Source organism: Carassius auratus, chromosome 49, assembly GCF_003368295.1.
Source record: "Carassius auratus strain Wakin chromosome 49, ASM336829v1, whole genome shotgun sequence".
Taxonomy (NCBI): Eukaryota; Metazoa; Chordata; class Actinopteri; order Cypriniformes; family Cyprinidae; genus Carassius; species Carassius auratus.
This window is the reverse complement of record NC_039291.1, coordinates 15993913-16021765: the sequence shown is the minus strand read 5'-3', so window position 1 is coordinate 16021765 and position 27853 is coordinate 15993913. Positions and strand designations below refer to the sequence as shown.

Sequence of the window (27853 nt, the reverse complement as noted above, 5' to 3'; positions counted from 1 at the left end):
TTATTTCTGTGCTCTGATGAGGAATGCTCTGGGTTTGGTGTCTATCCTCAGTCAAAGGTGTTTTTGTGAGCTGCAGATATCTGCTCCATCTCCATCAGATCCAGGTCTGAGACCGAGGAGACTGTGAGTGTGTGTGATCCTTTCTGTGAAGAGCACAGAAACAGAGCTTCTCTCTTCATCTGAAAGACGCTCCATCAACAAACTGGAGGAAGAGAAGCACTTTACGCTTGAGAACTCGACATCACAGGACTGAAGGAGCTTTCCAATCAGAGACCAGTTATAAACACATGATCGCTGAGGTCCTCACTCGACTGCGTCTTCCCTTCGGTGTTCCTTCATCGAGTCTAGTGATATTAAACCTGTGAAGGTGACTTCATCCATGAGCTCTCAGCTCAGAATTAAACTCCTGATGGAGAAATAGAAACTCTTTCTGTCTCGCAATTCGGACAGTTTCTCGGAATTCTCAAAAGTAAAAAATAACAGTTGTTTATCTCTTAAAAAAATTAATGTGAGATACAAAGTTGCAATTAGTTTAAATTATTTTTATTTTAAAAAAAAATCTGTTATATTGTAATTAAATGTAATTAATATTATAATGCTCTTCCTTAATTTACTGAACTGATTCTGGTTTGGAGAAATCCAGCTACATGACTGTAAAGCACTGTGTCTATAAATGATATACTGGATCATTACATTTCAGTTAATCAGCTACAAGTTTATCAAATGTGTCCCCAGATTCAACATTTAATTAAAACACACTGATGTGTCACATATTCATTATAAATACTGGCTGGACCAGACTGATAGAACAGCGTGAACAAATCCAGGAGAGCAATGAAGCCAGAAGTGTGTGTAAAAGTTGAATGTTTTATTGACACCCATCTCTACTTCGCTATGTTAGAAATCAACACAACATGGCTCTGCTACGAGTCCTTCACTTTCTCTTTCTCTCACATTACAAGGCATTTCTGTACAGCTGAGGAGGCATTAAAGGACAGGAGACATCAGTAAAGCACTTGTAATTCATACAGAACAGGAAAAGAACAGAACGAAAGCGAATAATGCTTTAAAGAAGGAATAATAACACAGAACACAATCCCAGCGACATCGAGTCACTTCAGCATCTCAAGAGAAACATACACTGAGGTATAAACACATTGGTCTTCAGAGGAGGTATTTTGACCTTTTCAAACCTATTTTTTTTTTTTTATTATTAATGTTCTTTATAATATTTTTTTTTCTTAAAAAAAGCAAGTGATGCAAACATTAGAAATAAGTCCCATGCAGTGCATCATTCCAGGTGGAATTAAAAAACAAGTCAAACTTAGGCACCAAATAAAACACGATAAAGCTTTCCACTTCCGTCCAATCAGCAGGTGAAATGCACCATGGGAAATTCCCCAGCTGCCCTTGAGTGACCCAGAGTCCTCCTCAGTTTCACAGTGTCTGTATAATAATAGCAGAGCGGTGAGATTAAGCTCTAATAACAGCACGATGAGGTCCGTCAGAACAAATACATTCATATAACGAGTGACGGCTGGCCGCTCCGCTCAGACGCAGACTCTTCTGACAGCGTCATATCGTCTGTCCTTCAGGAGTCACTGATGAAGAGTCTGGGTCATGGAAGGGCTTCGCTGGAGATGGGCTTTTCTCTGCACACCTGCACCTCACACCTGTGTCAGCGCTCCGATCTGGAGAACATCAGAACCACGTCGCTGCTCCAGTTTAACACAGAACGCAAAAAGAGATGTTTTGAAGAATGTCCCGCTGCTCTTCTGCAGTGAATGCAGTCAGATTTGTGAATCTCCAGAACAGGAACAGACTTCCCAGGGCTCACACTGAGGAAAAAACTAATTTCATACTCGATTACTCAAATTCGTTCAGACTAGTTTTATGATTGCAAGTTCTTTCTGAAGCTTGAGAGATTGATGATCACTGATATTGCAGTGTGGCCGGGCATTATATTCAATGGCTATTGTAGTTTTAATTTCACTCATTTTAGTGGACTGTAATAACCCTGATGCTGATTAATGTTAACAGCATGAGAATGAATCAGTGAACTAATCTGAACTAGTCTCTCGTTCCAGCCGATGGTTCTCGTCCTCCCTCCAGATCCAAACTGGACACATCTGACAAACATTACACATATTTATACACATGTACACATTATTTATAGACACTACGTCCTACATACACAGTAAAAAGTACTTCATTGAGGAACTGTGCATCTGAATGTGTGGCAGAAATCATTAATATGAAACAGCATCAATAATCCATCATAACACTTCAGTCCCTCGAACAAGCTTTAAAACACATGGTTTAAAACAACTGAGTTTAGTATGAGATGCTGAGTCCAGCAGAGACTGGTGATGCATAGCAGTGGAGTCTGACCATCAGGAGAGCAGAAACACTATTGCTCAACACGTGACATCACTTCCCTTTTCAAGCAATATCCCACTTTCAACACAAGTCTCACTACATTGACAGCATTCGTTGGTTTCACAAAAATGTATTTCCTTTAAAAACATCTGCGTTCTAGTGAGGTACTTACAATGGAGTTTAAACATACACTCACTCATCTTTCACTAACATTTTACAGCTTTGTTGTCATAAACCAATGGCTAAAACCTAGAAATGATCCTTTGCAGCTCCAATAATGGCCATCTATTTTCATTGTAAATGCCTCACTGTAAACCTGATTTTAGATTTGGAATTGTTCTACATGTTTTATTTAATGCTAATCAACATCAGGACACAAATGCTGTCGACGGAGCTTGACTTGCATGGATCTGTGAAGATTCCTTCCACGACTGACTATGAAGATGACGGAGAACTCACCAGAGGAAAAGTGCCAAACGCATGGATGTAGATAAATAAGATCTCAAGTTGCAGGCCTAAAGAAGCACCAGAAAGCAGTTGAGTTTGGCTCTTGATCCGTCCACACACACGACTGCAGCTACGTCGAACCCTCGGTCCTGAAGACAGACGGTTGTTACGGTCAGCTCCACGTTGGTCCCTTAAGACTCGCTCCGAAGAGTTTCAAAGCAGTCCTTGATTCTTCTTCTCATTTACATTCTATTAGAAAAAGTTGCCACAAAATGTTGGAAAACCTATGGCTTAGTAGATATCCTTGTTCTGTATTAGCGCAGCTCATCTCTAATCATACGTTTGGGCAACATTCAGTTTGAGTGTTTGTTCCAGCTCAGTGTGAGCAGCTGTGAATGAAGAGGTCTGAGAGTTGTGCTGCATCAGTGAGAGGATGAAGAAAGGATGGAGAACGCTCTCGTGAGGGTTGCTTGGTTGCTTGGTTCAAAGCAGTGGCACTTTCTGGTAACACCTGGCTTGGAAGGCATGGTTGTCATCGTAGTTGTAGCAGAGCAGTAAAAATATAAAGTGGAAAGGTTTCATCTATATTGCATATGTCACAGCATGTTCGCCAGGACTGAATGAGGTCATGTCCAGGTTTGTTTTTGCAAACACAGAATGCACGTATTTAAAGTCACGCCGACCTGAAGAGCTGCAGCGATGAGCGGAAACTAAACACCAGGTCGAATCAGCCAAACCTCCACTGGAGAAAAACCAAAGCCTGTATAAATAATAAAGAGTCCTTCTTGTGTTAGACGACGGCCCATCATCCTCAGGAGTCCGTGTTTGAGAGCGAGACGCAGACGTCAGGGAAAGTGCGGCGTCCTCTCGTGAAGACGGAGTGTGATGCGGTTCTGAAGGATGATGGGAAACTGTGGCGCTCTACATCTTGATGCCCTCCTGCTGGCTGAGCTGGGACAGTGTCTTCTTGATGCGCAGAGCCGTGAGACGAGCCGCTCCGTTAGCATACCAGCACTCCCTCATGATCTTAGCCATCACACGCAGAGCCTGGAGACACACACACACAATTCTCTCTTTTATTTCCTCAACCCAATAAAGCATTTTTTATGTAGTTAGTATACTGGAGATGAAACATGACGTGTGCAAAGAAAAATAAAATATAAATAGCCCAACATTTTCAATCAAGTTGTGATTTTGGTAATTTAGAGTGTGTAAGAGACTTCAGTTCTTAAAACACACACAAGGTCCAACAGCGGCCAGTTTGGCAGATTTTCCCCTCATGAGAAACTAGCTCACTGAAGAGTGTCATGCAGCTCAGATTGTATTTTGTACTCTGACGTGTAAATCACTACAGCTCCTGGAAGTCTTTCCAAGCAGTTAAATCAGTGTTTCGGTTCATGTCCTCTAAGAAACGCTAGAATAGATACAAATGCACTGCTTCAGACATTTATTGGTCTCTTGGCATTATTTTCACATCATCTTCTAATGACTCCTGCAGAAACGCTCATCTTCGTGAAGCTGGCAGGAGCGACTGCGTTTACTCAGTGCTGGGATTTTTATTAGATCCAAATCAGACAAAGCAAGTAAAAGAGCAAAGAGCTGCAGCGCTTTATACTTGGCACTGTTAGCAGCGGATAGATGCAGAACAATGTCTGCAGAGACTTTGGGTAATTACTGACACCCACATTTGGCTCTCAGGGTGAAAGATTTCCACCCAATGCAAATCAAATCATTTCTGTTTCTGCCGCAGACACAAAAGCACAGTTTAGTTCATCTAACTGCTCTCCAAACACAGAGGGTTATCCGCCGCGAGGAAGACAGTCCAGCCTTACGAAAGCACTTAGGACTATTTTGGACAATTGCGTCTTGTTTGTATCTATTAGTCAACAGGTAGAAATATGTGGTGCAGAAACATTGCTTTAATGTTGTTGAAAGATTATGTTGAATTAAAATGTTGCTTTCTGTACTCTGAAAATAGAAAGTGGCAATATACATCCTAAACAGTATTTAAACGCTACTGAGTACTAGCGGCACACCTCTGATTCACAGAGCGTTTGGCAGCTTTCATACGCTGGAGACGGATTCGATTTCACAGCGCTGTTATCTGGGATCAAATCGAATCAAGTCGTGTCACTTCCCCAGTAATAAAGAGGCCAGCGCTGTTCTGATGAACGCTTCAGTGATGCTCTGCAGGCCGCGGGCCGCAGTGATGAGATTACTCCGGTCCTGAGGGCAGATCTGTGCACGCCATAATGAAATGCTGCAAGAATTAACTTTATTGATCTAGATGGGAAAATTAAACATGCTCTTTCGAGAACAAGACGATATTTGAACACAAGAAATCCAAGCGCATAACTACACACACATTGCCTGTTGTTATATAGAGAAATGTCTGTTTGACATTACACTGGTCTCACTCTTCAGTGTCACGTATTCTGGATGGACAACATTCCTCACAGTCAGCAGAAATGGTGAAGGAGAACCCAGCTATCGCATGATGTAAGGGTCAGGTCATTCATTTATTGCCACTTTTGTCCATTTCATGACTTACTAATTGACAACGGAACACTGCATGCTCTTAGCTTCATTAACATCAAATTAACAACTCTCAACGTACTTTGGTAATTTCATGACTAATTTGCAAAGAAACTGTAGTGTCATAGGTCCGTAATTTCATTTCCATCAAATTAAGAGTTCCTTATACTGGTTCTGATAACCAGAATATGCTATTTAAAATGTCTAATTAAACATCAGCACATAATGAAATATTTCCTTGCAAGTGATATACAACATACACATCTACATTAACTAGTGACTAGAACCGTAACGCTGTAACTAGTGACTAGAACCGCAACGCTGTAACTAGTGACTAGAACCGCAACGCTGTAACTAGTGACTAGAACCGCAACGCTGTAACTAGTGACTAGAACCGCAACGCTGTAACTAGTGACTAGAACCGTAACGCTGTAACTAGTGACTAGAACCGCAACGCTGTAACTAGTGACTAGAACCGCAACGCTGTAACTAGTGACTAGAACCGCAACGCTGTAACTAGTGACTAGAACCGCAACGCTGTAACTAGTGACTAGAACCGTAACGCTGTAACTAGTGACTAGAACCTCAACGCTGTAACTAGTGACTAGAACCGTAACGCTGTAACTAGTGACTAGAACCGCAACGCTGTAACTAGTGACTAGAACCGCAACGCTGTAACTAGTGACTAGAACCGCAACGCTGTAACTAGTGACTAGAACCGTAATATGGTAACTAGTTACTAGAATAGTAACGCTGTAACTAGTGACTAGAACCGCAACGCTGTAACTAGTGACTAGAACCGCAACGCTGTAACTAGTGACTAGAACCGCAACGCTGTAACTAGTGACTAGAACCGTAATATGGTAACTAGTTACTAGAATAGTAACGCTGTAACTAGTGACTAGAACCGTAACGCTGTAACTAGCGACTAGAACCGTAACGCTGTAACTAGCGACTAGAACCGCAACGCTGTAACTAGCGACTAGAACCGCAACGCTGTAACTAGCGACTAGAACCGCAACGCTGTAACTAGTGACTAGAACCGTAACGCTGTAACTAGTGACTAGAACCGTAACGCTGTAACGAGCGACTAGAACCGTAACGCTGTAACTAGCGACTAGAACCGTAACGCTGTAACTAGCGACTAGAATAATAACGCTGTAACTAGTGACTAGTACTGTAACACTATAACTAGTGACTAGTTAGTGACTAGAACCATAACGCTGTAACTAGTGACTAGTACTGTAACACTATAACTAGTGACTAGTTAGTGACTAGAACCATAATGCTGTAACTAGTGACTAGAACCATAACGCTGTAACTAGAGACTAGAACCGTAATGCTGTACCTAGCGACTAGAACCGTAATGCTGTAACTAGCGACTAGTACTGTAACACTATAACTAGTGACTAGTTAGTGACTAGAACCATAATGCTGTAACTAGTGACTAGAACCATAAAACTGTAACTAGTGACTAGTACTGTAGTACTATAACTAGTAGGGCTGCACGATAAATCACATACGATATTTAATTTAATGAAATCATGCACGTGTAGAGATTTACCACTGATTACAGAACCCAGCTTTACTGAAAAGATGCACATTAAATATCGCATGCAGTATATCGGGCAGCCCTAATAACTAGTGACTAGAACTGTAACACTATAACTAGTGACTAAGACTGTAACTAGTGCCTCATACTGCAACACTATAAATAGTTACTAGATCTGTTACACTGTAGCTAGTGACTGTAACGCTGTAACTAGTAACTAGATATGTAATGTTAACTAGAGACTAGTGAATTGTACTGAAAAATTGTAACTAGTGACAAGAACTGTGACTAGTTACAGCATCTAAATATACTTAAAAAGATATACATTGTAACCTTAAATCATAATGTTATATAATCATAATGTCTTAAATGGTACAAGTACAAGTCTTAATTATGATTTCAAGTTCAAATTTGGTATGGGAATGACAAGAATTGTGATATGGCTTAATGTTAAGCCTAAACTTCAAAAGGCTATGATTACATTGAATAAAGGTTTTAAAGTCAGTGCTGCGCTGCTTTGTTTACAGTCGGAGAAACCGCTGTTTTTCTGCTGTTCAGACAGTGCCATCTGCTGGCAGAGAATGAATGTGCATTTTAGATAAGCACGTCTGCTGTTCGGTTCAGACCAATGCGAACATTCACCCATGTTGTTATGCAGCAAACACGCAGCTGTAGTAGAGCGATAAGAAGATAATACATTACAAAAATCTAAATTAATTAATTGTTATTTAATTAATATAATAATCAATTGATAATAATTGTTTAAATTAATAAAATAATTGATACTTTTGTATTTATATTCAATTTCTAAAAGAAAAAAACACTTTGTTTTATAAATATATATATATATATCTATCATTGTCAGAGACAGATATACATCCCTCAGTTTTAAGTTGTGTCCTCACCTCACAGCTCTGCCATCTGTTTGGGATGTTGGGCCGTAGCTTCTGTTCACACACGACTCTCCTCATCTCCTCCACCGACGGGTCGGACTGCACCAGGTCATGGTACGGCAGCTGGTAGTCCTCGTGAATGCCTGCGCAAAAACATGCTTCATTTAAGATGAGTCTAAATACTCATAACTACAGATGATGCTGCTGCTCAAAAGAGCAGACAAACTTCAGAATGCAACCTTGTCTGGTGAACTAAAACAGTTATTAAAGTAGAGCTCATGTCACATGAAGATCCTTATGATACCTCCGATAGAACATCTGCTGGCAATCTCCCAGAAGACCAGCCCCATGGCATAGATGTCTGCCCTCTTGAAAGACTCAAAATGCTTCATGTTTATTGAATCGTCAAGCACTTCTGGGGCCATGTACCTGTTGAAGGATACAAGGGCATTACTTTTGATGCAGCAAAGCAAAATCATAATGCAGAGATTTCGTTACAGAGATCGTTCCTTTCCAACACATTAATTCAATTTGACGCAATTTCATCTGCAGCATGCAAATTACAGTGGATAAATGTGAAACGTCTGCATGCTCTGTGAATCACGAGAAGAGCAGAAGTGAGTAATGCACAAGCTAAAGCAGAGCGAGACTGTTCCTCTGACTGACTCAGTCCACATCTGCTGCAGATATCCAAGCGCCGCATGAATCATGAGGGAAACAGGCTCAGGAGGACCACACTTATAGAGTTATATTAATATACACCAAATGAAGCAATGGCATACAGATTCAAGGTATGCACAAGTGCAGTCAGTAATCACACACAGATTAAAGCTGCGGTAGGGAACTTTTGACGCTCTAGCGGTTAATAAACAGAACTGCTTGCGTCTTGCGGAAGAACATTGTAGCCGGAACTACTTCTCTCTGTTTATGTCTATGAAGAATCACAAAGGTACTGGGTTACTCCGCCGCGGTACCCCCGAAGCAATCTAAAATAGTCCGAATATAAACACTTATTATAGGTGCACCCTAGTGATTCAGGACAAGCCAAGAACACGGTTTGGAAAATGGATTCATGGTGTATTCGCTTATTATATACATTTTTCTACATTTTGAACACAAACAAAGTTACGGACCGCAGCTCTGATTGGTTGTTTTTTACCGGGAGCGATGGAGTTTCTGCAAATGGCAATAGGACACTGGGAGGAGCCAGAGGAGCTTGATTTTTACACAGATTATCTGTCTCATATTCTACTGTCAGGACATAATGACAGGTTTCACAAATATGTAAAAAATATTTATTTACAAAAGTTCCCTACAGCACCTTTAAGAGCACTTTTCTCTTTTTCTGGGATTTATTTGACCTGCTATTTTAGGAATGTTGCTAATGATGCTTTCAGTTGAAGACTTTAGCAGCTCCAGATTTAAACCAGGCTTTCCTCAGCTTTAAACAGATAAATGTAAATTAAGGAATTAACGTTCTCTGAATGTATACATCATGAGTTCACTTCAACACCTCAAAGTTTGAAACTACACAACATTCAACTAGTGATATTTCAGTATCATCGAGGTATTATTATAGTGTTTTATTAATAATTAATAATAATATATATACTTTTTTTTTCTTAATGTTTAAGTTATTGTGTTGTTTATTTAGAACTTGTTGAATTAAATCATTATTTTGTTTTCTAAGGGCACAAAAAATAATTATCGTATGCCTTGAACGTGGTAGTTCCCTTGCTGTATATACAGCGTCAGAAAGCTCTCGGATTTCATCAAAAATATCTTCATTTGTGCTCTTAAGATGACATGAGCGTGAGTAATCAATGACAGAACTTTCATTTTTGGCTGAAGCTCAGGACCGTACCGTTTGGTGCCCACTCTGTGGTTGGGAGCGATGTCGATGGTGTCTGTGGCAGAGTCGTGACGCACGGCCAGACCCAGGTCTGCGATGCAGCACGTGCCGTTCTTCTTCACCAGGATGTTCTTGGACTTCAGATCCCTGTGAGCGATAGCAGGCTTGCCTGGAATCACACAGAGGAACACGGGATTAGAGAAAGAGCTGACCGTCTGAGGAGAAAGAGTCCAGTTCTCAGACAGATGAGACGATAAAGACTTCAGACAAGTCTTCACACTCGTGTCACTACACATGGACAACAGAAGCTCAAATGCGTGTTTAACTCAACGTTAACTTCTGTTGACCATCTCCATCCATGTTGTGAATGACTGCGAGTGTTAAAGACTCTTATATGACACGAGGGAGAGTAGATGATGCAGGAATGGTCATGATTGAGTGAGTTTTCTCTTGTAACGAGGCCAAAAGAAGCTCTTTTCTTCTTCGTGTAGCGTGGTACAACACTGTTTTTGTGGACATGTTGGTTGGTATTTCAGAAATAGACCTTCATGAACACATCAGATATGAAAGGTTTCTCCGGACAAATGTTTTTGTAGATATGTCCCATTCTAATAATGTTATTTTGCCATGTATCACTGTAATGCCATGATTTCTGACAAGTACAGTGGTCCCAGCATGGCTTTTTGTATAAATACACAGCCGTTCACATGTTTGAAAAGTCTCTTCTGCTGAAGGCTGCGTTTATTTGATCAAAACTACAGTAAAACAGTGAAATATTATTCCAGTGTGAATCATCTGTTTTCTGTGTGAATCTGTGTTAAAGTGCAATGTATTTCTGTGATGCTCCGCTGTATTTTCAGCATCATTCCTCCAGTCTTCAGTGTCACATGATCTTCAGAAATCAGAATAATATGATGATTTACTGCTCAAGAAACATTTCTGATTATTATCAGTGTTGAACACAGTTGTGCTGCTCAATATTTCTGTGGAAACTGTGATGCATTTCATAATATATACACACACACACACTCACATAACTCACTCCAAACCTACTTCAGACTTTTTGAACTGATGGTATATAGGTCAGAGAAATATTTATGATGATGAAAAGGAAAAAAATTACGTTGAAAAGATGTGATAAATGATTAAAAACATAATTCATGTGTAAAAAAAGGATAATTTTTTTAATGCATATTTTTATATAATTTTAATAATGAATATTACTGAGGTCTGAAGTGATCTTACCATGTCATAAAAGGTAAAGAACTGGTTTATCAGAGTCATGACTCAGTGTACCTTGTGTCCCCACGATCTCCATGTGCAGGTGCGCCAGACCGCTGGCCGTGGACAGAGACAGCTTGATCATGCCCTCCACCGTCACCGTGTAGCGGTTCAGATAGTCGAACAGAGAGCCGTGCTCGTGGTAGTCTGACACCAGCCACAGCTGCGTCCACGTGCCGTTATCTGAGAGAAGAACAGACACTGATCAGCTCACGGAGAGACCCATGGTCTCGTCCCAGCATGCACCAGTGCTGCTGACCTTTGTTGTCTGCGGCGATGAAGCCGAGGATGTTCTCGTGCCGCAGCATCACGGTCTGATAGATCTCAGCCTCTCTGAACCAGGAGCGCTCCTCTCTGGACGAGAAGATCTTGACGGCCACCTCCTCTCCTCTCCACTTGCCCCTCCACACCTCCCCGAAGCGGCCCTTCCCAATGCTCTCCTGCAGGATGATGGTCCTGGCGATGGTCCGCTGCACCAGCAGAGGGAGCCCTGACACACACACACACACACACACACACACACACAGGTTCATATTAAATACTGTTGTGGACACACAGGAGTCTTGTCTCTGAGAACAATGAGAAGAGGTGAGCGGAGGAGAATGTGTGGGCCGTCTCAGTTCTGCACGCTTCTGAACACGGCTTCAGTCTGCTGGAGGTCACACAGATGGAGAAGTGTGCCATGACTCAGACTCAGACTCAGACTCGAGACAGTGTGTGTGTGTGTGTCTCTGTGTGTGTCTGTGTGTGTCTCTGTGTGTTTCTGTGTCTCTGTGTGTGTGTATCTGTGTGCGTGTGTGTGTCTGTGTGTCTCTCTGTGTGTGTGTGTGTGTGTATCTGTGTGTTTCTGTGTCTCTGTGTGTGTGTATCTGTGTGTGTGTGTGTCTGTGTCTCTCTGTGTCTGTGTGTGTGTGTGTGTGTGTGTGTGTGTGTGTGTATCTGTGTGTGTGTGTGTGTGTGTGTCTCTGTGTGTGTGTGTGTGTCCCTGTGTGTGTGTCTCTGTCTCTCTGTGTCTGTGTGTGTGTGTGTGTGTGTGTCTCTCTGTGTGTGTGTGTGTGTGTCTCTGTGTGTGTGTCTCTGTCTCTCTGTGTCTGTGTGTGTGTGTGTGTGTGTGTGTCTGTGTCTCTCTGTGTCTCTGTGTGTGTGTGTGTCTCTGTGTGTGTGTGTGTGTGTGTCTCTGTGAGTGTGTGTGTACCGGAGCCGGAGCCGGACGTGGTCATGTCGTAGATCAGGTCTTTGAGGGTGGTCCCGACGGTGATGAAGGGGTGGTCCATGGAGGGGTCTTCCTCGTTAGGCACGCGCTGGTGTATGAGCGAGCGGCTGTGGCAGATGTAGAAGACGGTGACCATCAGGAAGCACACCACACACACGGGCCCCGCAATCAGAGCCGCGAACGCTACGGGCCCCAACACTGCCGGCTTCTGTGTGGGCACTGAGCGAGAGAACAGAGACACGTCACAAACACACACACACACACACACCTCAGTTCACTGCATCAGATAACACACAGCGCTCAGGAAGGAACATGCAGAACCTTATACAGGGATACAAGCAGACATTTATAAGCAAAATTATTTCATTGATTACTTTACAAAACGTACACTAGGTATTAAATATTTTAGCTTCAAATCTTCGTCATCAAGAGGGCTGTCAACAGCGCATGCACGAGGTGAACGATGAGAAGTGGCACTCGTCTGTGAGTCTGACCTGGGAATGAGGTGATGACGGGGTCCTTGTTGCACCAGTCGCTGTTGCAGCACATGGGGTAGATGCCGGTGTCCTGTTTGGTGGAGGGCGCGCAGACGAAGGGCCGGTCTCGAGGGATCAGCTCGTTCTCACTGATGCACGAGGTCTGCTGTGTGGTCGAGCCGCCGGATTTAGTGATGGACACGTAACACAGGCCGTCCGTGACACACGTGTGGTTCGGACACCGGTGACAGAAGCACTGTAAGCCTGCAAACACACACACAAACCACATCAGCATTTCAGAAGATTTCAAGCATTCATTTGGTAAAATTAATTATAGACAAAACAACGTGATTAAAGCATTTAATGCAGCTGTCCGTCCAGAGCTGACCGTCATCTTCCACTGAAGCGGTCTCTGATAATCATGATGCAGGATGAATGAGAATGACGTTATATGAGCCTAAAATTCAAGGTATGAGGAAAACCATCACATAGAGTATTTAAATCACATGATGTAGTTCGGCGAGAGAGCTGTTTCTCCACAGTATCTACAGCACTGCAGATGTGATGCTGATTTACACAACAGCTCAATAATCAAGAAGTTAAATGTTGTGTGACACTTTAGACACAATATTGTCCGCTTCGCTCAATTCCACTAGATATTTCCAATCAAAGTGTTTAATGAATCAAGTGAGTCAATGCTTTGTTTCTGAATGAATCAGCAGTTCGAACGAATCAGTTGAATAAATGATTCAGTGACTCACTCAATAAATTGTGACTTGCCACTTACTGCCGCTTTTAGTTTCATATTTGGAGTATTATTTTAAAATATATCTATATATATATTATATTTTATATATTAATATTAATTTCAAATCAGTCAAAATATATATTTCTAAAGCTACATTTTGTAATATCTAATGCATTTATGAATACAATAAATTATATTTTCAGGGGTAACTTCTCAGCACAAACTGATGTGTGATTAATTAGATTAATTAAATGGCACAATATACAATAATTAGATTTAAAAGTAGCTTTTTTCAATGCAGTTCTGGACCCGTTCTCAACTTTATAAACGTACCAAATCTAATATGTTGTAAATGGATTACAGTTACAGTTTTTTTTAAATAATCATTATTCATTTTAACTAATTACTCATTTTAATTAATTACTATTACTAACTTACTGATTAATAATTTTATCAAAATAATACTAATTTGAAGTTTGAAATGAATGGTGACCAAAGTTTTGTGAAAATTTTGTGATGAACTGAACTAGTTATTGAAAAATAAAATGCATCACAGTTTCCACAGAAATATTGAGCAGCACAACTGTGTTCAACACTGATAATAATCAGAAATGTTTCTTGAGCAGTAAATCATCATATTATTCTGATTTCTGAAGATCATGTGACACTGAAGACTGGAGGAATGATGCTGAAAATACAGCGGAGCATCACAGAAATACATTACACTTTAACACAGATTCACACAGTTAGTTAAAATCACAATAATATTTCATCATTTTTACTGCATTTTTGATCAAATAAATGCTGCCCTGGTGAGGAGAAGAGACTTCTTTCAGAAACATGAACTCCAAACGTCTGAAGAGCAGACAGCTTCTGTCAGTGATAATTTTACTGTTAAAGTGCAGAACTGCAGCTAAAAATATAAAACTTGATAAACAAAGAAAAAAACCCTCACAAACTGAGCTGTCTATAACACGTGTGCTGTCTGTCTGGCGGCGCTGCACTCACTGAACTGGTGTTACTGTGATGAGAACACTGACGAGCGAGGACAGAAACACTAGCGTCTGAAGCGCTGACGTCTGTGTGATTAGCATGCAGCACTGACGGGTTCAGGTGAGGTGATCTCTGCTGCTGCTGATGGTCTGTCAGACCCACACGGACTGAAGAACCCTCAACACAGACACACACACACACAGAGACACACACACACACACACACATATCAGTCCGCTCACTGATAAAGTAACAACAAAATTAAGATGATTGTTGCTGTTGATACAGTTGATCATACAATTCTTCTATCTCAAATGGAATATTTTGAGGGCATCCAGGGAGCTGTTCAAACCATATTTAACTAATAGAAGTTTCTCTGTTATATTGGGTAATTTTTCTTCATCGCCTGCTAAACTTTCCTGTGGGGTGCCTCAGGGTTCTATTCTCTCACCCATTCTTTTTCTTTGTATGTACTTCCTTTGGGCTCTATTTTCTATTTATGAAAATAAATAAACATGCTGGAATCTCTTTTTGCATGCCATGATGAAGTTGTGATTCATAGATAATAATGATAAAGATAATGACAATCATTATTATTAATATATTTTGTTGTTTGTAAAGTTCTTTCTCAAGTCACCGCTGATATTATGATATACATCTAGTCAAAGTGTGGTCAGGACACGATAGTATCACAGTCCTGTCATGAGGAGGACAGGACACGTTAAACATTCATCTCATAACAGCACTACAGTGGAGGGAGAGCTGCAGGGATATGATATTTAGTTGATTTGTCCTCTCATAGAGGAGACAGACAGAGAGGAAATGAGTCGTGACGTGAGTCTGGAGCACGGCTGAGCAAAACCACAAACTACAGTAAATCCAGCTCATATCTGAACATCTGTCCGCCTACGAGCACCTCAAACACCAGACACTTTCAGAATCACTTCCCTCGAGGCGATCAGGAGCGGCACACAGTTCAGCACTCTTGAGCCAGATAAATTATTAGCTGTACAACTCTTTCATGTTTGATACATTTAATAAACAATGTGTATATTCTCATATGTGTATACATCTTAATAAATGAATGTGTGTGTTATTTAAAACAATATTTGAATATTTTTTTATATTATTTTTTTTTGTCCTTAAGCAGAACACAGGAAAACAGAATTGTGTGATATAAACTCAGAATTGCAAGAAATTATAAGATAAAAAAAGTCACAATTTCCCTTTAAATTTTAGTTTTCCCCGTGGTGGAAACAAGTTTTCATACAAACACAATTCAAAAGTGTTTCATTCATGTATAATATTTGGTAAATATAACAAGATAATAACTAATTTTGAAGTGTAACAATTTAAAATGTATAAAACAAAGTTTCATGTATTTTATTGTCACATTTAACAAATGTAACGTAATTGTCTATTAAAACGGTTATTTATTAAATAATAAACAAATCCATCTCTCAATGGTAAATGGCAATCTTTTTATTTTAAAAGCACTATACGTCAATCAACATGTTAATTAATGTACCACTTATTCAAAATCATATCTAATTAAAAAACCTAGTCAATCTTACTAATTAACTGGTTCTCCCATCTCTAGAGACATGAACAGTACGGCAAGACACTTTAATAAAATGCTTTTGCAGCTGAATCTTGATATTTATGTGGATATCTGGCTCTGTGCGGCCCACGAACACAAGGTTTATCAGGCAAACGTTCACAAGCACAGAAGCCTTCAGAAGGTCCTCGTTATAAAAGCCCATGCTGCAGTAAATCTCATGGGAAGACCGGAAAATTAAAGATTCCCCGTCCATCAAAGGTGAGCTGGAGCTGAAGGAGAAGAGGATGCAGATGGAGAGAGAGACGGACACACACACACACACACACACACACACACCTGTCTGATGAACAAAGCTGAGGTGTGTGGCTAAACAGCTGCGCTCTCAATGCATAGCGCTGGGATTATCCTCTGATACTTTGAAAAGAAACCTTGGAAAAGCGGAGGACGTGTATGAAACCCAAAGGCAGCAGGACTGGAGCTGTTTGAATAGCATGCGCTGCTCAAGGTTTCTCTATTCTCTCAAGCAGCCTTGAACACTAGTGAGTCATGCAAACACAATCGATTGAAGAATAAATGATGTGGGTTTGCTAGAAACAGAAAGGGATGGATCTGTGAGAGTGTGTGTCCCGCTAACACTGTTAGCACCAAACAATCATCTGGATATACATGTTCTGACAGTTCTGCTCCTTTACGAACACATGCTTTCACTGAACAAACACACGTATAAAACAAACCAAACCAGTAACAATACAAGCACAAAATACAACAAACACAAAAGAAGCACAAACAAAACCAAATAACACAAAGCACCGAAATAAACCAAACCAAAGACAAAAACTAAATAAGCAACCAAACAAAATAAAACAAAGAAAGCACAAACCAATAAATATTTATATGTATTAATATATATTTAACATTATTTAACAAATATATACTTTTATAACTGTATTTCTGATTTGTAAGCTCTTATCTCTTGAAGAGAAACACAAATGAGTGTGGTTAGGATTGTTCTGATGTTCATCTCTATATCTGACACACAAGAGAATCAGATTTCCTTCCACAGTTTCACCCCAAACCATCCTTTGTGGTCTGCTTTGTGCTTTAAAGCGTGTAATAAATGAGAAGTTTTCTCTAGAGAGTAATGATAGCGTCGTGATACTGTAGATTATGAAGCGTAGCTGATTTATACAGTAAAAGACTGTCTGCACCGGCTCTGCGTTGTTTCCTCGAGTCTGTCAGTGGCAGTAAACACAGCCCTCACATATTCATATGTTTTTAGAAATACCAGCAACAGGGCAGATTTGATTTACATTTGTCTGGTGGAAATACACTGCAGTGTGCTCTGACAAGGTCCAAGTCTAAATGTAATGCGTCTTTTAGAGAAAACAGAAGCGGTCTAAACCCAGCTGAACATTACTCCAGTACTTCACACAGACACAGACAGAAGAGTCGTGATCAAAGCAAGAAACCAAAACCAAGGTGTCTGTTTCTCGATACCAAGCATAACTGTGTGACTATCATATTTAACCGCTTTAATTAACTCCTATAAACCCTAAAACTATGAAAATCCTAGATTTATATTCTGGCTTCTGATTGGTCAACCGTATTACTGTCCAATGAAGACACACCTTCAATAATCTCTAAAAATCTGATCGGAAAATACATTACAAAATAAACATCATACCAACAGAATTTTATCTCATTTTATTTTACTGAATTATATTTATAGGTAACCACAAACTAATGGCCTACATTACATGTCAAACATATCATTGACTGGAATAATAATACATTTAAATTTTATTACATTTTTGCAATAAATGCAATTTTTATCAATTGTATTTCACTAGTGTGTTATAATATTCCTCTGTCACTAAGGCTTATAGACCTTACAAACTTTTTCTTTGTCAGAACAATATTTAAAAAAATGATAATTTACTCATAACCCTCAAAACCAAACACTTGATGCAGCATCACTGAAAGTAATAGCCTGAGTTTCCAGGAGTCATTGAGTCTGTGTTATTGACATCGAATGTGTGTTTGCGTCTCACATGATCTAACACTTCTCCATCATCTCCACTTCTGTTCTCTGTGAGGAGGAAGACTCGGTCATGGGAGGATGCTGCTGTCATCTGTTGACTCTCACACGGCTGGAGTAATGAGGATATGAGATATTCAGCGCTCTCACATGAACGGAGCTTCTGATTCACATTCACTCTCTTTATTTTGTCTTAAAGGGACAGTTCATGCATAATCACAGATTAATGGATGAGATTCTTTCAATGGATCAAAATGTATTTAAAAAAAATGCACAATGAATGTCAATGGGGTCCAAACTGAACATTCAGCCACTTATTCTCTTCAGCGTTCTGCAGAAAAATGAAATGCATTCTGGTTTGGAAGGACATGAAGTGGAGTAATTCGAGTTCAGTTTGGGGTGAAGTATTTGGGCCATGTATTAGTCATCTTCATTTCTTTTCCTATCAGAGCAGTTCACAAAACACTTGAAATATATAAAGGGGTCATTTGTTTATTATTTTACACGTCCTAAGGTGCACTTATAAGCGTAACACGTTTTTTTTTCATCATAATTTTGAATCTCTCCTGATCTGAGTGCTCTGTTGGAAGGGGCGTGTCTGCTGTGTTGGCACACTCTCGTGATTGGATAATAACTTTGCATATGACATGAGCATTATGTGTGGAACTCATAAACCTTTACTGTGTTTTACTGTAACCAGGAAGAACTGATTATAGTGTTATATTTAGAGCATTGAAGGATGCAGCGCTGCACTGTAGCTGAGCACAAGATGATCCAATACTTTCATCATAACCAGAACAGTGAAGACAGTGTAAATCAGAGACTCGTTAGCAGATGTAACTGTGTTATTGATTATAATGGGAGTTTTGATGAAATGCAGAAATCAAATCACTGTTGGAGTTGTGCTTCTGCAGCGAGTGCAAAGAGAACGTCTTTGATCACTGTCTGTGTCACTATACAAATAACAGATGCTTTTCATGTTACCAACATAAATCTGGCCCATCAGAAGGGGAGAAGAGAATAACTCATATTTACAACTGAGGAGTTCTGAAACTTGCAGTATGTGTGCATTAATTGTGAAATAACCTCTTATATGTCTGATTATCAAGAACATTTTGATTCTCCATTTCATTAGCCTCTTAAGCACGCCTGCTGAAACATAAAAGAGGAATACTTGAATTACGTTGTGGAATACAACAGATCATTACATTACGTTCATGAAAAGCATGCTGTTTTGAGTCACTTAACTCAATAATGCTTTCAATGAACCCAGTTCAATCTGATTAGGAGCATCTATGAATGGACAGAATGTGTGCAGGATTTCAGCCTCAGAAATCAAAAGAATGGAAGCGGTTTCTAATGCCAAACAAAAACTAAACTCTAGACAATGAGTACTGATTTTGGAAATCAATTGCAATTGGATTTCACATCTTTGGAGCCTCTGGCTTGAAGCTCTAATGATCAGGGACTGAAAGCCAAGTGCTGTTCAATGTCTTCTCGTCAGAACGCCGAGGAAATCATCAGTGTAGTCCAAGCACGCAGCGGAGAGTCTGGATCATTGTGCTGTTTGTGCAGCGTCTCTTCAGCTCTCTGAACGACAGAAGAGCGTGTCGAGGTTTCAGAGCCCAGCTAATTCATCTTCATCCTGATGTAAATTGGTAAAGTGGTTGGGTGGGAGGGTTAGCATTCCTAACAACAAATCTCGCTCGATTGAGCTCGAAAGACTCTCCCAAACTGGAAAAAAGACCCGATACGAACGTCAGAATCAAACAGCTTCCATTTTACTCCTGTAACGGGGCAGGCTTCATTAAACTGGAAAATAACCAAGAAAAAAAGAAAAGGTTTTGCTGATATATGTGCAAGAAATAAAAAAGTTTTATAGCCACAAATCAGAAATCCGTTTAAATTTACCTTGAGAAGTAATCTTGGAAACAAATTCTTAATTCATCCTACAATCATTCACAATATAAACAAAAATACCCAATTTTTTAAGGTTTGAAATGGACCAATCAACTGTAATGTCACCAATAAACAAATATGAATTGTCATCTGAAGGACATGTTCACCACAGTATTGAGTGAGTGATTACCATGCTGCGTAACACTGTAACACAAAGAACTGAAACAATACTGTGGTATTACAAGTCTCCAAACTGCCATATTAACACGGCACAAGTCCAAAATCCAGCATGACATGGTAATATTGGTCATATTAATTCTGTAGTGCCAGTTAAGATTGATTTCTGTCGCTTATATTTCGTGATAGCTGATGGCGAAACAGTCACGCAGGTACTAGCAAAGCGGTTTCTCCAGGGCCATAATCCATCTCAATATTTTTAAGATTATCATGAAGACAGACTGTTGTAGGCTAAACACCAGAGCAGACTGTGTGCAAATAAACACACGATGAAGCTTCAAACCAGACTGAAATCAACACAAGACACACCAGGGTCTGGCCTGATGACCGGATTTAAAGAAATACACACTTCTGTAATAACAGATACGGTTTAGTTATGAAAGCCACTACCAATCTTAATACTGAGAGCTCAGTGGATTGTATATGTACTACTGTATCTCAACCAAATCATTACACACAAGCAGACATCTGTGCGTATAATTTGGCAAATAAATCTTCTTATCACAAGTTATGAGCATTATCCAGTCTTCCTAGTGAACACAACCATTTTTTTAACCATCTATAGAAATGTGAAAAATACTATAACAGGATAACAGAATAATTTTTTTTTTTTTTACTAAAGCACAGTTCTGTTAATTTTACTTTTTTATCAAAAAAAAAAAAAAAAAAATCCATATGGGTTCATCTTACATTTCTAATTTAGAAAAATTCAAATTTCATTGCAGCAAATGTTATGCATGTTATTTAAATTAAATGGTGTAATATCATAAATATTGGCCGTAGAGTAGATGACCTTGCTTTCTAAGATATCGGTCATCAAAAACCATAGTGGAAATTGTGGACTGCACTCATTCAATCCCATAATGCACCTCAATAACGAGCATACATGCGACGTACACTGAACAGCTAGCCGTTAGAGAATACCATGCATTATATCTGTGGAGTGATGTAGAGAACAGTGAATGAGGGTAGAGTTCGACCGATTAATCGGCACCGATAACTGATTACTGGAACAATCGCTTATCTGCCAAAATCCCTACCAATAATGTTTTCCGGATTGCTGGATCAGCTGATAAGGTCTGTACTAGAGCGCCCTCTAGAGGCAGAACTGTGCACAGAGAGGAAGACTTCACTGGCTTTTTGTACTAAGCTTAAACCCCATTTTACTGGAGTTGTTTTGTTTTCATTATCGGCCACTGCGGTCCAACCTAGTTATTGTTATCTGTAAAATCCACTATGGGTCAAACTCTAAATGAGGGAATAAGCGCTGATTCCAGATATAGCCAATGATTTGCGGTCAGTATAAGGGAAGAGGACATTTTCAGAATAGAGAGCATCTGATTAGACAAAAACCTTTGTGGTGTAGGATGTCATTAATATATCTGCTTCAAGACAATGACTGCTAAATGTGAATTGTCAACATCTAGGAGTAAAAGCTCATAAAGCTGCCTTTAAACGAAGGTTGTCTATCCAAGGCTAGCACAGTGCCCAGACAAAGGAAGGCTCCAGAGCCGGCTGGAGAGATTCAACAGAGGATGGAGCTCTGCGTCACGTGGGTTCTTCATCAAAGAAAGCCTCACCTTCCGTGTGCAGCCGAATTAATTACCCTGTGTCTCCGAGCAACCACAATCCCTGCACGGCCGGCTGACGGGGAGGAGCGAGCGTCACACACAGAGCTAGCATTCGAGACGCTCCCTTCCCCCTTCAGTGCGGTCCAGAAGACACATTTCCATAGGTCAGCGCTCGCCCCTGACCCCTACCCGCCCATTACTGCCAGCCTTTTGTCCCCGACAGATGTGGGTTCGGGTGTGAGGAGCTCAGATGGACCCCTCCACCTCCCCCACAATGCCTTCTGCTAAACCTGTCTTTGTCTGCACATGATACAGAATCACACTCTTGGTAAGGAAGGCCCTGACCGCTCTCCCTTATATATGCTCATTCACACACAAATCACAAAAACGCTTGCATTTTCAAGTAGGTTCACATGGGGGATGGATGTGACTGTGTTAAACCGAGCTGAAAACGCTAGAATACTATTAGCAGAAACCATTAGTTAATTAGCAAACATATTTAAAGCTGTGCAATACATAACGATTAGCAGCACCAAACGGAGCTACAATCTGCCTGAGCTACTCTCATTGTTAATCACGAGGATTTCTGTTCATCTCCATGAGTTAGAAAGCTAACGCAGGAATCCGTGACGACAGATAGGGGAAATACGACTCTGGACATGTTTTCATGAGCCCTCTTTGTTCCATACTATGGAAGTCAATGGCTACCGTTTACTGTTTGGTTTGCACTATTCTTCCCGATTTCTTTTTTAATGTTCAACAGATGAAACAAGCTCAAACAGGTTTGAAATGATATGAGGGTGAGTAAACGATGACAGGATTTCCATATCTGGATGAACAATCCCTTTAGAAACCGTTTGGGACAAATAATTGGGGAAAATACGTGCAAAGATGGTGGCACAAACGTTTCCAGTTTCAGTGAGTTTTTCTGGGAATATATATTTGATGTGTGCTGCAGTAAATTAGAGAAAACTTCAACGTGAAGCAATCACCCCAGCCAGCATATTTATTATTATCAGGTTTATTTAAAAGATGTATCTCATGAAGAGACAGATGACTATTACAAATATATAATCAACTCACAGGTCATTAGCAAGTATCCACCGTTTTCCTAACAAGATTACTGTATTCTAGATTATGTTTAGAGTCGTTCCACTCAAGAATAATGAAACCAATCATCTCACGTCATGAGGTTGGTGAGATTTAAGAAGAATATCTAAAGAGCTCTTTTTCAGTCTCCTGATTGTTTTCTTCACTGCATTTCACTGTCACAATTTGAAAAAGACAGCATATACTGCATATCTGTAGTTTAATTTACGACATATGCCATCAATAATTCTCAGACAGCACTGAAGAACCTTCTCCACTAATCTCCACTTCTCTTTCCCAGTTTGTTTCCACACGGATGCTTTAAAATTAAAATTGCCATCTTCGTCTAATCCCGATTAGAAGTGCTTCTGAAGCAGGTAAATACAATGATTACGTTCTGCCAAAACAAGTGAAATATTAGCACTCAGTGTTAATGTTAATGAACATTTTGGATTAAAGCAATGTATGTTACATAATACAGACATATTTTAGAGTTTTTGGGGTTATTCATGGTCTCTTCTATTCATTTCTTCCTGCTTTTACACTGTTAGATTTCCTTTGGTTGAATGCGAGTAGAATAATGAAACCTCACTGTGTTCAGTTTGTGGAAATCCTTGATATTGTGTTCATAGAGTCAATCTTTCACTGATTGTTTACGGTTTAACAGAAGTTACTCTCATGCAAAAAGCTTCATATGGCTGTTGGAAAAAGAGTGGATATTTCATGAATAGTGAAGAGTCTGGTGTCTGTACACACGGAAGATCACGGTAACTTCAGGATGACTCTTCTAAGCTTGGTTTATAAGACGTCAAATCAGAGCGAGCTGGTGTTTCAGACAGTGACCCAGTTGTGAGCAGAAGAGTTTGTGCACAGCTCCACGCTCGCTCCGTTTCCCGGGGACGTCTTGTCTTGTCTAGTCTGTGGGTGGAAGCCAGTGTTAGCCGGAGACAGCTTTTCTAGGACACTCCCAAACCTGACTGAAGCTGACGCGCTAACAAGCCTTCAGAGAGAAAGGCCAGGAAACCGTCGAACACACACTTCTCTGGCAGACTCTCTCTCTGCACGAGGCTCTGTTAATTACTAGTGTGTCAGAGCACATGACGGGCTGTTCTTCATAGATCCCCGGCGCTCCAGGGATCATAAACCTGCCGACTGGACTGGACCGTCTCCACTCGGGGAAACGAGCCGCAGGAGGAAGAGGAGAGCGCCGTAAAACCTGCACAGCTCTCTTTCAGATCAGCAGTAAAACTAATGAGTGCCAGAGAAGACAGGACTGAAGAGGAGGAAGAAGAGCTCAGCGGACGGACACTTGTTCTCTCTCACACTTACAGATTCATCTGACACATTTAAATGGTTAGTCAACTCGCGAAAGAAAACTCAGTCATCATTTACTCAAGACCGATTCTGAAAGTGTCGATATTAAAAAACAGTGTTTAGTGAAATCTTGAGCAAATTTTGTAATGAATATCCATTTTTTTATGCTGTACTTGCTGTTTTCATTTTATTTAGATATCTAAAGCCATATTCAGAAGTTCTGATGTCAGGATCTCTCGACCAATCGTGTGAAGTATGAAGTGTGAGATTTGTGAGCTGCTGTGAAATGGGAAGCTTCAGTGGAATGATGACTTTAATTTAGGTCTTTTCCTGACATAAAGCCACTGCGTGAGTTCAGGAGAAATACTGAATATTTCTTGCATTAGAATATAGAGCATGAGTCATATGAACCACTTCTATGATGCTCATCTCTGAAGAACAACAGCATCTGTTCCAGTACTTTGTTTAAACGTTTCTACTGAAAGAAGTCTCTTCTGCTCATCAGGGAGGAGTTTATTTGATCAAATTTACAATAAAACAGTGAAATATTATTCCAGTGTGAATCCTCTGTTTTCTGTGTGAATCTGTGTTAAAGTGTAATGTATTTCTGTGATGCTCCGCTGTATTTTCAGCATCATTCCTCCAGTCTTCAGTGTCACATGATCTTCAGAAATCAGAATAATATGATGATTTACTGCTCAAGAAACATTTCTGATTATTATCAATGTTGAACACAGTTGTGCTGCTCAATATTTCTGTGGAAACTGTGATAGATTTTATTTTTCAGGATTCACAGATGAACAGAAAGTTCAGAAGAACAGCTTTTATCTGAAATAGAAATCTACTGTAACATTATAACTGTCTTTACTGTCACTTTTGATCAGTTTAATGCGTCCCTGATGAACACAAGTGTTCCTTTCTTTAAAAACCTAAACATTTGAAAGGCAGCATATATGTCTAATTTCAGTATTTCCAGAAGTTACACAGGTTTGCACTGACATGAGAAAGAGTAAATGTTGATTTCAGGATGAAACTAATGCTGAAAGTGTTGTGTATGGATGGTTTTTCTACACACAATGTCAGTTCAATCTGCAGAAACGCTTGATTTATGTGCATTGACAGAGACCATTAATCATGCCACAATCTCTTATTGCATCCAAACCACAATCCCTCAGTCTGAACGTGTGTATAATAACAGTGTAAAGTGATACGGGATTCCTCCGATCGAACACGGGACGCTGAGAGCGCTGCGGTCTGCAGGGAACAGCTCATCCCAGAGGAAACTCACAGAGACGGCTCAAACACAGGAACACGAGGAGGACACCTGACCCAAATCACTTCAGTAAATACACACAACAACCGGTTCATAACGGGGTCAGTAGAGAATAAAACAGTCTCTGGTATCAGTCTGAGCTCAGCTCTTCAGAAGATGCAAATGTGCCTGTTATTAACCGCAAAACATGAATACTGCTGAATTCAACTCCCAGAGACAGATAAAAAGTCGCCGCTGATAACCGCAGTCTATTACTGTAAAATGAAAGCCTGAAAACTCTATTACTTTGTCACTTTAAGAGCCGCAAGTCAAGTGTAACATAAAGTGCTGTAGATGCACACAAGCCTCGGAGCGTTTTATTTGTTTCTCTGAGCCAGATATACTTTAAAACACTGCTTCTGCCAAAGACAAGGCCTTCGCTGCATTCTCTCACCGCTGGCTCTGATTAGTCTGGGTTCTGTAAGCTTGGACAACAGGCGATGTGGGGTCACAGAAACACTTCAGATCCCATCCCAAACACAACATTACTGTATGAGCATGCATCAGACACCTGCTCTTAAGGTTATCTTTAGTTAACGTTCGTGGTGTGGACGAGTCTTAGCCTCCTCGACTTCTGCTCTTCACAAGTCAGTTATGTTAGTGGTAATCAATATTATGCCACAAATGCAGATTGAGTTTTAACAATTCACGAACCAAAGGCTGACCTAACTGATTGCATCTACAAAACACAAAATGAACTGCAAACACCATTTCACATTGACTTGATGCATCACTGCTCTTCTGACATTCGTGATTCATACACGGTGCCAATCAAGCAGCCATCTCCGATTTACTGAAAGTGACAATAACTGAGCCTTCAGACAAAGCAGAATTATTATTATTATAATTATCACCCAGTGTGAGTGAAGTCTGCAGTCATGTCCACCACAGAAGTGCATGTGAGGAGACTGATGAGAGGCAGAACAAACCCACAGAGCACTACAGGAACATCTACAAATACTCCTACTAACACATCACAGTCGACCTTCAGTCTGTATCTACACCATCATCTGACATCATCTGTATTTACACTACTGTTATCACTGTTATTATCATCACCAGCAGTCAGTCATAAATCACTACTCATAATAACACACGCTTTAGAAACACATATGAAGCTCATCCGACAGCACTCTGATGTCTCGAGCTAACCAGCTGTACTGAGTTATTACGCTTTTATTCCGGTTTGGAAACTGAAGTGAAAACAAGTTAGCCAAACAGCTAAAGCTAACACTGTACACAAAAGTCAAACGAGGAGACGAAACACGCTTTTAAAATACACCAAACGCCAAAAAAGTTATCTTCTGAGAAATATTAGCACTGTTTATGACTTTTAAAGCGTTATCCGGAGTTAAAGCGGAGTTTAATCGTGTCTCGGACTGCTAGCTCGATCCAGCTGGCTAACGGTACACGGATTAAACACAAATATATATATATGGCGTAGTTTAAGATTAGTTATGCAAATAAATGAAACCAGATAAGCAAAACAACTTTTTTTATCTGGTAAAAAGTTAATAAAAAGCTATTTATGAGATGTGACGATTAATAGACGAGAGCAAAATAAAGTCCGAAGAGTAACGTGTTTATAACCGATTTACTTCTTCGATATCATCGGTTTATAACGTGTGTGTGTGTGTGTGTGTGTGACACTGATAACCACAAACACAATCTCCTACAGTCAGACTGTAAACATTCCAGCATTAATCACACACACACACACACACACACACACACACACACACACACACACGTGAACGCTTTCGGTCCGCTCGGAGGTGTGATGTGATATATGATATATATTCCTGCGAGCGTGTGTTAGATGAAGGAGTTTCTCCGCTTTTCATTTCTGTCTTTGAGGAATGAAGAATCCTCTCTCTCTCTCTCTCTCTCTCTCTCTCTCTCTCTCTCTCTCTCTCTCTCTCTCTCTGTGTGTGTGTGTGTCTTCAATTCAATGCAATATTGCTTAATTAGCATGAATGTAAATTATACAATATTGCCAAAGCTTAGTGTACATATATAGAAAAAATTAATAAAAAAAATAAATAAAATGAACATCACAGTAATGGAACTCTCTCTCTCTCTCTCTCTCTCTCTCTCTCTCTCTCTCTCTCTCTCTCTCTCTCTCTCTCTCTCTCTCTCTCTCTCTCTCTCTCTGTCTCTCTCTCCCTGACTCTCTCCCTCTCTCTCTCTCTCTCTGACCTGCGCCATCTTTGCAGAAAGACTCTCGCTGGAGCTCAGTTGCTCGCACACAAAGAGCAGGCTCCGAGGCCCCGGATGAGCGGCTCTGACGGTGCTCGTACCTTCTGTCTGCTGGATCCTGGCTCCGAGGAACAGCGCTACAAACAGCAGACGGCAGGGTCCTGCACCCATCATCATCATCATCATCATCATCATCCTCCTGCTCCTCATCATGCTCCTCATCCTCCCGCGCTCGCGCTTCCTCTGCGAGACTCCAGCGGTGTTC

General features: G+C 40.3%; 1 protein-coding gene across 2 annotated transcripts; it reads right to left on the bottom strand.

The window, feature by feature from the left end:
- Positions 1 to 847: 847 nt before the first annotated feature.
- LOC113066355 (TGF-beta receptor type-1-like) lies at positions 848 to 27853 on the bottom strand. 2 transcript variants are annotated; one of them, XR_003279153.1, is made up of 10 exons: positions 27690 to 27853; positions 12647 to 12892; positions 12135 to 12371; positions 11199 to 11429; positions 10955 to 11122; positions 9671 to 9827; positions 8111 to 8235; positions 7819 to 7949; positions 2839 to 3873; positions 848 to 2129 (listed from the first exon to the last, which is right to left on the bottom strand). XR_003279153.1 is itself a non-coding variant. In XM_026238274.1 (9 exons), exons 1-9 carry the CDS (start codon positions 27808 to 27810, stop codon positions 3748 to 3750), a joined length of 1542 nt encoding a protein of 513 aa, XP_026094059.1. In that variant the 5' UTR covers positions 27811 to 27853; the 3' UTR covers positions 848 to 3747. The 2 variants fall into 2 exon arrangements, 1 of the variants encoding a protein (XP_026094059.1); XM_026238274.1 differs by having other exon boundaries at positions 848 to 3873.

What these genes read in the sequence shown, in the direction of transcription:
- LOC113066355 (XM_026238274.1), bottom strand. Translation starts at nt 27,810, where the DNA reads ATGAGGAGCATGATGAGGAGCAGGAGGATGATGATGATGATGATGATG. An exon ending in GGAGATCGTGGGGACACAAG is followed by an intron (nt 9,828 to 10,954) that starts GTACACTGAGTC and finishes GTGTGATTCCAG; the next exon opens with GCAAGCCTGCTATCGCTCAC. An exon ending in CACAGAGTGGGCACCAAACG is followed by an intron (nt 8,236 to 9,670) that starts GTACGGTCCTGA and finishes ATCCTTCAACAG; the next exon opens with GTACATGGCCCCAGAAGTGC.